We start from the raw sequence: 9,987 nt of genomic DNA, 5'->3' as shown, positions 1-9,987 counted from the left end.
TGTCGTATTGTAGGGAAGCATCGCAGATGGAAAGCTGCTGTGTGGAGCCCTACACGACAAGTTGCAGAGGCCACTGAAGGAAAAGGAGGATCCAGCCAATTTGCAGAGGTAAAGGCTGTCCAGCTGGCCTTAGATGTTGCCGAACGGGAGAGGTGGCCAATGCTTTATCTTTACACTGACTCATGGATGGTGGCAAATGCCTTATGGGGGTGGTTACAGCAGTGGGAACAAAATAACTGGCAACGAAGGGGTAAACCTATTTGGTCTGCTGAACTGTGGAAAAATATTGCTGTCCGAACAAAGAATATGGTTATAAAGGTGCGTCATGTAGATGCTCATGTGCCCAAGAGTCGAGCAACTGAAGAACAGCAGATCAACCATCAGGTGGATCGAGCCGCCAAAATAGAGGTGGCTCAGATAGACCTGGATTGGCAAAACAAGGGTGAACTGTTTCTGAATGAGACCTCGGGCCACCAAGGAAGAGATGCGACGTGTAAGTGGGCTAGAGACCGAGGGGTGGACTTAACTATGGACGCTATTACACACATTATCCACGACTGTGAAACATGTGCCACAATTAAACAAGCGAAGAGGATGAAACCTGTCTGGGGGGAAGGGCGATGGCAGAAATATAAATATGGGGAAGCGTGGCAGGTGGATTATATCACCTTGCCATGAAGCCGCGATGGTAAGCGTTACGTGCTCACCATGGTGGAGGCAACCACTGGGTGGCTTGAAACATATGCAGTACCCCATGCTACCGCCCGAAACACCATATTAGGCCTCGAGAAGCAAGTCCTGTGGTGGCATGGCACTCCGGAAAGAATTGAGTCCGATAATGGGACTCATTTCAGAAATTCCCTTGTGGACAGTTGGGCCAAAGATCATGGCACTGAGTGGATCTATCACATCCCCTATCATGCACCAGCTGCTGGTAAAATCGAGCGGTATAATGGGTTGCTAAAAACTATGTTGAGAGCAATGGGTAGTGGAACATTTAAGCACTGAGAGAAGCATCTAGCAGAAGCCACCTGGTTGGTCACCACTAGAGGATCAATCAATTGAGCTGGTCCTACCCAGTCTAGCTCCCTACATACTGTAAAGGGAGATAAGGTCCCTGTAGTACACGTAAAGAGCATGCTGGGGAAAGCAGTTTGGGTTCTTCCAGCCTCTGGAAAAGGGAAACCTCACCATGGCACTGTGTTTGCTCAGGGACCTGGGTCCACGTGGTGGGTGATGGGGAAAAGCAGGGATGTCCAATGCGTACCACAAGGGAATTTGATGCTGGGGGAATGCAAATAGTGATTCCATGTATATTTAGGCATATAGATACATATGTAATGTATGTTAATTATTGTTCGTTTGTATATAAATATATGTTAAGCATGAGGTAGTGATGTGGAATAAGGGGAGGGATGTTATGGTTTTGTGATTTTTGTTGTCGGTATTCCACATCATTACATCATGTAAGGTACGGGCAGTTAAAGAGTTAATTCCCTGGTTACTGCAAACTACCTTTTTTGGTGTGGCCCTCTGAGGGGGAGGGGAGCAGGTGCACTCCCCAGGGGTCTTTGCATGGGAGGGGAGGTGGTGAAGCCCCGTGGGAGACGCGGGGCCTGTTCCTTCCTGCCCGGTGGAGAAAGCACGTGGTCCTCCTGCAGTTTACTATCTAAGATTTTCAGCCTGTAAACTCTCTGTTATAATTCTATTAGTCTCATTTTTGATATATTTAGTAAAATTAGTTGTTCCTCCTCGGATTGGTGCTGCTGGTTTTTTTTTGTGTGTGTTAGATCCGCCTACGAGTCCCCTGCCTTTCCCCTTTTCCCTTTGTTTCCCCAGTGTGCAGGTCCGCGGCTTCCCTGCCACTTTAGCCGCCGGACTGCCCGGGGCTGGCTCCTACCCACCAGCATTTTTTTTTCTTCCTCTTTCCTCGTTTTTTTTCTTTCGGGCCTGTCCCCCTTGTCACGGACGCAGACCCTTAGATAATACCGTGACAGCTTACTAGTGGGTCGCCAAGTTATCTTCATATTAGACAAAAACCTGGGGAGCATTTCGGCTCCTTTGCAGACCGAGTACAGACAGCTATCTCGAGTAGCAACCTGCCCCCGGAAACTCAGGAAATAGTGCTGCGAGAATGTTTACGTCAAGCGCAGCTCCAGAGTACAAGGCTGCTCTTGCGGCCTTTCCTGCCACAGCCACAGCAGGGAACTCATAGCGCATGGCTGCACTTTTGGTGGAGCTCAAGAGGTGCAGCCATTGGCTGCGGTTTTGTCAGATCATGTTGCTGGGGTAACAGCAGCTATGCAAGCGATGGCAGTCCAAACCACACCAGACTTCTGTTTCCGTTGCGGGAAGGGAAAGCACCTTGCTCACAACCGCTTGCAGGGCCGGAGACAAACAGGAGGAGGAAGTACCATTCGGTGTTGGGTGTGCGGGGGAGAAGGGCATAGGGCAAAAGACTGCACACAAAAGAAGACCGGAGCACCAGCTACAAAGGGGCCGTCGGGAAACGGAAAAGTCGGGGGGAATGGGGGACCGACCCCTCGACAACAGCAGTGGGTCCCCCCGACTGTCAAGCAAAATCCACAGGCGTGGGCCGCACCGTGGCCCGGACCAGACCAGGAACACGAATAAAGTCGCTGGTGGCGGTTTGGGTTGCTGGCTCCAAGGCCCTGGAGCAGGGTCTTGAGGTACCTGTCCAATACTGTGCGCCGGGGAAGGAGCCAGCTACGTTCCGCCTAGTGGGGGAATCAGGCATAGAAGAGGGACAATCTGCCAGCCAGGCTGACGTGCCATTGGTTCAAGTTAGTTTTGACTTAGGAGACAGACCCATACTTAAAGCACAAGTCTTGACTCAAGGCCTGACACAGCCAAATCCGAACCAGAAAACCATTTCCTTTCTAATCGATTCCGGAGCAGATGTCACCACTATTTCAACGGCTGTGTGGCCCTCCTCTTGGGCCCTGGAAATACTCCCGCGTTCAGTCAGTGGGGTGGGGGGTTTTGTGACGGGCCACCGCAGTCACTATCCCATCCTCTTCTCGTGGAAGGACAATGGGCAGGAGCGGACAGCAGGGCCGATTCGGCCTTATGTCCTTGACATCCCGCTTTCTTTGCTGGGACGCGACCTCTTAGCCCTTGCTGGGGCGAAAGTTGTTATAGAGCCCGACATCCAGGTTTTAACATAGGGGCCACTGAGCAGCGTCGCCCGTCATGGGGGCTGACGTGGCGATCTGGTGATCCGATTTGGATCCCTCAGTGACCCATCTCCCAGGAAAAGCTCTCTGCATTACACGACTTAGTTGAACAAGAGGTGACACAGGGACACCTTATCCCCTCAACAAGTCCCTGGAATTCCCCTGTATTTGTCATAAAGAAAAAGTCGGGGAAGCGGAGGTTCTTACATGACCTCCATGCAGTAAATGCCTCTATGGAGGACATGGGGGCACTCCAGCCAGGATTGCCGTTACCCTCAATGATCCCGGCTGACTGGCAGTGTATGGTTATCAATCTGAAAGACTGTTTCTTCAGTATTCCCCTGCACCCAAAAGACAACAGCAAGACAGAAAATGAAATGATCCTATTCAGCCCAGAGAAAGGGGTAGGCCTTTGCCACTCACCAAGAAGACCTCATCGACGTTTTTCTTGTGCTTGGATCGGGCAGACTTCACCCCGCTGTTGAGAGGCGCATCCATAAGGCCAAAATTGCCCTTAATCGTCTTCTTCAGAGCCTCGATCGTCTGTGACATGAACCTATCGAGCTCATCCTTCACAGATGGATTCTGCAAGAGCAAGATGGCACAAACCTTGCCACAGCTGTTGATTGCAAAGTCAATAGGCTCCAGCACTGTCCTCCCTGGAAAATCCTGGGTAGCGTGAATGTAAACCATGAGCGGCAGAGGGGAAGCTAGAACCTGTCCTCTTGCTGGCCCAATTGAGAGGGCTGAGAAAATGAAGAAAATGAGAAGGACAGCAGGCAATGGGGCTGCAGGGCTGGCAAAGCTCTCTCAGCCTCTGCAGCTTTCTTGCTTTTTCACCCTCTCCAAAGGGAGCCAAGTGGCTAACCAGAAAATGGCTTTGCATGCAGGCATTGGCCTTGGTGCATCTTCACAGCTGGGTGTGCCAGGCAAAAGGCTTTCTATGTTCCAGGGATGCCCCTTGTCTCCTGGCACTGCTGAATTTACCCATGCATGAAACTAACCTCTACTTAGGGCAGCAGGAGTAGTTCTATATTTGCCTGCCAACACCAGCACAGCTGCCTTCAGCTGCAACCAGACGTACCGGGCTGAGCTGTATGGAGTTGTAAACATTGACCAGAGAGAAGACCACAAGGATTTCTTTCAGATAATCTTGTAACTGACTTCGCTTCATGTCCAGGTAGAGCTTCCTAATGTGGGCTCTCAGCTCAAGGATTTCTGAAAGATAATTGAAATGCAACTTGTACTGATTTCCCATCACTATCAGATATCAGTGCACAGGCAACAGGATCACAGCACACCCTCAGCCCACCTGATACCTGTATCCTCCTTTCCGAGGACTGTGGGCTTCCAATACTCCTGGGCACTGATGGGGAAAACCAGCTCCTGCTTCTGCAGGACCGCCATGTCACTGGGTAGTTTCCGCTGAAACACACAAGCATGCAACACAAATGTGCAACATGAAACACAGAATCATTCAGGTTGGAAAAGACCTCTACAACCTCAACCCACCCCCACCATGCCCACCGACCATGACCCTCAGTGCCACATCCCCATGGTTCTGGAACACCTCCAGGGACGGTGACCCCACCACCTCCCTGGGCAGCCTGTGCCACTGCAGCACCACTCTGCGTAGCGTTGCCTGGGGTTGTTGTGGCCAAAGTGCAGGACCCGTCCCCTGGTCTTGTTGAACCTCATCCCACTGGCCTCAGCCCAGAGATCCAGCCTGTCCAGATGTCTCTGTAGAGCCTTCCTACCCACAGGCAGATCAACACCTCCTGTCAGCTTGGTGTCATCTGCAAACTTACTGAGGGTGCACCCAATCCCCTCCCAGACAAACACCTCCGTAAGGGGGTCTAACGTATTTCACAGGAACAGGCACGCACATAAACATCAGCACTGTAACTGATGCTTTTGTTACCAAAACTGAGACCGAATGATACTTCATAGCCATCAAACTCAATAGAATGACTCTACCTTCATCCTCTCCCTTAATGATCTGGTCTTTTTTGCTTTCAGCTCTTGTTTCATCCGCAGAATGGCATCACGTTGGCTTACATCCCTCTAGATGGCAAATGGTAGCGAGAGTTACCAGGAGAGCATCTCCCCTGCACCAAGGCAAAGCTGCCAGCAAGCCTGGTGCAGCCCCAGTGCACAGCCCCCCAGTAAGGGACCAGTGCTCCCCCTTTACAGCTGTGGGAGACAAGAGCCATCCTCCAAAGACTATGCACTTCTGCTCTATGGAAATACTCAGTTAGAAAAGGGACGTGGGTTTTGACCTCTGAAAGCAGCCAGCAGATACTCACTGATGTCCCTGGGTGGTCCCTGGGAAATGAAAAGAAGAAAAAAAAGGCTTTTAGCAGATACTCTTGAATGTGTAAAGATTTTAAGAAGAAAACCTGTTGGTGGGGAATGCAGCTGGACAGGCAGCACGCAGTGGGGATGAGGCAGCCTGTCCTGCAACCCCAGAACCAGGACGGAGCTGCTCTCTACCTCAAGTACTCCTCCACTTTAATCTTATCCATTTTGGTGATCACGAAGGTGATATCGCTGCACTTGCCGGCCTGGCAAGCTTTAATTGCCTCTTGCACCATGATTTCCTGTGCTTTGCCCCCGAAAACACGTTCAACATCAGCGACGATCCAAATGGATGTGCACTGCAGGATGCTCTTGAGGGAACAAGAGGAGAAGAATAAGGCAGAAAGCGCGAGCACTGAGGGCATCTCCCTTGTGTTAGAATCCCCAGTGCTCCCCACCCCACTGCATTGCCCCCAGTGCCACTCACCTCTTTCCACATCTCATCCCTTTTCTTGTTGGCATCGCCTGTTCCTGGGATATCCATGAAGACAACACCTTCAGGTACCATCTTGGACAGGGGGAGAGTCACTCGCACCTGCTTGATTAGGGGCCAGAGCCGCATCTGCTCACTGCACTGGGGGTTGCCCATCTCCCCCTCAAGGCCATCCTGGTTGCGGATGTATGGATCCAGCTCATCAGCGAGGTCTTCTGCCTGGGACACCATGAGCAATTCAATGTTTGCTCCCCATTAATGGTCTCAAGCTGTGCCAGAGGAGGTTTAGGTTGGATCTTATGGAGAATTTCTTCATGGAGAGGATGGTGAGTCACTGGAAGGGGCTGCCCAGGGCAGTGGTGGGGTCCCCACCCCTGGACGTATCTAAGAGATGTGCAGATGTGGCACTAAGGGACGTGGTTTGGCGGTTCTCAGGGCAATGGTTGGACTTGGTGACCTTAAAGCCCTCTTCCAACCCAATAATTCTCACATTCTCTATAGAGACAAACCCTCCAAGAAGCCTTTGCAAAAGAGCAAACCACCGAAACAGTGTGACAAGGGAAACACTGATATGGAAAATGCTGTGTTCACACTGAGAAGCACAGTAGCAAATAATCAGTCTGGCCGCAAGAAGACAATGTAGTGGCAAGCGAAGCCTGACTGAGGCTCCTTGCAAGCAAAGCATGTGCTAGAGACCTCATTCCCCTGCAAGCAATGGCCCTGGCACCAGGGCAAAGCTGGGGCTGCTCATGCAGATGCAGGAGGAGGAGCCCTGGAGAGCATCCATGTGCTCACCTCTGTCTTTCTCAGAGTGATAACTCTTGAGGGAGGAATAGTGATCACAGGCTTGGTTTTCATCAGGTCTTCGTAAGACTTTACATCCGCTCCTTCCCCATAGATAGCCTTCAGCACTTTAACGGCGTGCTGCAGATCGTCGTCAGTCTCACTATTCTCATGCCCGTTCTCCAGGAGCGTGACTAGGTTCTTCACCTCCTCCTTCCATTCCTGCAGTGAGGAGCACGTTATGCAGCAGCATGGTTCCAGTTTGTTGGGGCAGGAGCAGCTTCAGTTGTGGGGAGCAATGGGGAGCAAGAGTGGGGGGGTGCAAGGCCCCCCTCTCTCTGCAAGCATGTGCCAGAGACCCATGGCCATAAATCCCCACAGGAGATGCAAGGGGTCAGAGCCGGGCTCTGCCCTGCAGTGCCCAGGCAGCCCAGGGGCACTGTGCACAGCCTGGAGCCCAGGAGCTGCCCATCAGCAGCACTGCTGTGTTAGGTGGGTGCCAGAACTATGACACAGAGTCCAGAAAGTGGTGGGGGCTCCTCCTGGGGGATGTCCCCAACCCCTGGCCGTGGTGCTGGGCTCCCTTCCACGGCGGGGCCCAGAATACAGCCTTACCTCATCTGAGAGGAGAAAAATCTTGGCTTCATAATACTTGTTCCTGCAGACGCTGACATGGACCTGGCAGGACGTGCACGTGCGGATCCCTGACACTGGGAGCAAGAAACGTTTGTCCAGGATGGTGTTGAGCAGCGTGCTCTTCCCCGCGCCACTGCTCCCAAAGAGCCCAATGCGGAGGGGTTCCAAGGCAGGCCTGGAGTTGAGACTGGTGATGCGGTCCCTGGGAGAAAGAGTGCATGAGGAATTCTGACCACCGTGGCAGATGCAAATATCAAGGGAGTTTTCTCCTTGTGAGATGCGATATCCACAGCGAAAGGAGTTCTTACTAAGGCACAAGCCATGCTCTCCAACATGCCTCGTTTCCCTGCCCCAAACCCTGGTGAGCCCATGCCAAAATGGGAGCAGCTCCAGGAGCTCCACTGATCCCTCCCTGCCACCTCCATGGGATGCCAGCAAGGACCCTTCAACCTCCCCATGGCACAAAGCCGTCAGAGCACAACCTGCATTGACCCTTGGGAATGCACCCTCCAGAGGGATCCCAGCAGCAATTCCCAGTTTTAATTTTCTCCCTAGAAACTGGTGTGTGCCAAAACCTCGGAGCAGAGCTGAGCCTGGGGGCAGGGCACGGTGCATCACCAAAGGAAAGCATATCTGGGGGAGCCTCTTCAGCTGCAGACTCACCGCAGATAGGTCAGGTTCCCAGGCATGTCATTCAGCAGAAAGAGGTGGGAAATCTTCTCAAAGAAGGTGCTCAGCATTCTTCTGGCCTTGCTCTCGATGTTCTCATCTGGAAGGGAGAGGTGGTTGCGTGATCATCTCAGTGTGCAGGAACAGGGCTGTAGTCCCTCTCTGAACCTTGAGCCATGGCTCTGGCTGGCCCTGGTGCCATGCACGTGGCTCCCCGCACTCACAGTTCCTGAGAATCCTCTGTTCCTCCTGCTGGGAAGGCAGCTGCAAGCGTGGTTGCTTCCGGGGAGTCCCAGCTGCACTGTCCCCTTCAGCACTGATGGGGGCTGAAAGGACAGAGATGTGAATGTGTGCTTCCAACACCCCGAGGACAGCCCAAGCGGGGACACAACAGCAAACCTTGCGTCAACCCCCAGATCCCCTTGGCCAGGCAGACGGCTGCTGATGGGGTTTGTGCTGGACAGACAGAAAGAGCAGAAGGAGCAGAGCAGGGCTGGCGTGTTGAGTACATTAGCGTTAGGTCACAAGTCTCCGAGAGGATGGGATACAAAGAATTGTAGAATCCCAGAGTGGTTTGGGTTGGAAGGGACCTTACAGCCCACCCAGCCCCAAGCCCTGCCACAGGAACACCTTCCATAGACCATAGCCCCATCCATGGCCTTGAGCACCTCCAGGGGTGGGGCACCCACTGCATCGCCGCTCTTTCAGAGCAGAAGTGTTTCCTAATACCCAACGTGAACCTCCCCTTTGTCCCTGTGTGAGGTGGAGAGGCTCTGGAAGGCCAATTCATCTGCCAGGAAATACAGATTAAAGAGAAGCTGTGGCTTCCTGGCTGCTGCCACTTATCTAAAGAAAAGCTTTCCCTGCAGCAACCTGCAAGCAAGTGAAAGCAGAAGGTTTGTTCTGAGCTGGCAGGAACAGGGACAGCAGGGAACACGCACTCACCATCAGAGTTTGCCATTTCACGGGACTCCTCCATAGTCTTTCCACCACCGGGTTGTTCTTGTTACAACCAGTTCTGTGCTCCCAGAGTCGCCTGAGGGGAGAAAAAAAAAGAGACAGTTATGAATCATGCAGCCTGTGCCGCTGGTGTCATGCCCTTGTGCCCAGCACAGCCCCAGGTGTCCCGCTCACACCTGGGCACAGCCGTGCCACTGATTGATTCACTCGTCCAGAGGTTGCTCTGGGTATCAAAGAAGAAACTCCGTGCACTTTTTTTATGAGGCTTCGGGTTAATCATCAATGCACATACATCAGCAAAGCATGGCTGATGCTTAAACCACGGTACGTATGCCAGCTGTCCTCACAGGGCCACGGAGCATCTCCCCCTCGCTTGGGCAGGCAGCCCCAGCTGCACCCCAAGCATTTGCCTCCGTGGTTCTTGCAGCCGAGGACACCCCAGTGGGCTGCTCAGATCTGTGCTCTGGGAGCACCCACAGATGGAAGCGGTCCCTCCTGCTGTGGGCTGCTTCTCTTACCTGTGCTCTGCAAAGACTTCCAACCTCCAGGTGTGTTCAGACAAGAGAGAGGCGGCCGAAGGCTTGTCTACGGAGTCACCCGAAAGCAACCAAGAAATCGAACTTCGTAACTTTGCCTTCACCTTTCTCTTTCTCCTCTTACTAGAATGGAGAAGCAAAGGCTGACGCACAAAGCCCTGCCCATGCCACTCACCGCCCCCCTGGGGCTGAGTCAGTTTCTCTTGTGCCATGGTTTCGATGACTGCCTCTTCTTACAGCAGTGATCATACTCTTGCATGTTGGAACAAGTTTTGCACTGTGCAAACGTAGATGCAAGCAAAATCTGATGTCAGTGCACAGCTCCATGCTTGCTGTTGTCTCTGCCTTTGCTTATTGCTTCTATTTCTTTACTACTTATCATCCTGATCCAGAGATCCTCACTCTGTTGCTTGAA

The 9,987-nt window shown here is 52.5% G+C and overlaps 1 protein-coding gene across 2 annotated transcripts in view; it reads right to left on the bottom strand.

Annotated features, from left to right (window-relative positions):
- LOC110396269 (nuclear GTPase SLIP-GC-like) overlaps positions 1-9,711 on the bottom strand; it is a 19,923-nt gene extending 10,212 nt beyond the window's left edge. For both annotated transcript variants that reach the window (XR_002436895.1, XM_021391834.1), the window contains exons 1-13: positions 9,555-9,711; positions 9,022-9,112; positions 8,301-8,402; positions 8,071-8,176; positions 7,387-7,609; positions 6,784-6,993; positions 5,983-6,207; positions 5,691-5,866; positions 5,504-5,522; positions 5,175-5,261; positions 4,517-4,622; positions 4,282-4,415; positions 3,621-3,782 (exon numbers count right to left, since the gene is read on the bottom strand). Coding sequence is in view for 1 of the 2 variants with exons in the window: in XM_021391834.1 (XP_021247509.1) it covers positions 3,621-3,782; positions 4,282-4,415; positions 4,517-4,622; positions 5,175-5,261; positions 5,504-5,522; positions 5,691-5,866; positions 5,983-6,207; positions 6,784-6,993; positions 7,387-7,609; positions 8,071-8,176; positions 8,301-8,402; positions 9,022-9,055 (1,584 nt within the window). In the remaining variant the exon portion in view is untranslated. The remainder of the gene's footprint in view (positions 1-3,620; positions 3,783-4,281; positions 4,416-4,516; positions 4,623-5,174; positions 5,262-5,503; positions 5,523-5,690; positions 5,867-5,982; positions 6,208-6,783; positions 6,994-7,386; positions 7,610-8,070; positions 8,177-8,300; positions 8,403-9,021; positions 9,113-9,554) is intronic.

Source organism: Numida meleagris, chromosome 3 (genome assembly GCF_002078875.1).
Source record: "Numida meleagris isolate 19003 breed g44 Domestic line chromosome 3, NumMel1.0, whole genome shotgun sequence".
Lineage (NCBI taxonomy): Eukaryota > Metazoa > Chordata > Aves > Galliformes > Numididae > Numida > Numida meleagris.
This window is presented reverse-complemented; position numbering and strand designations above follow the sequence as displayed.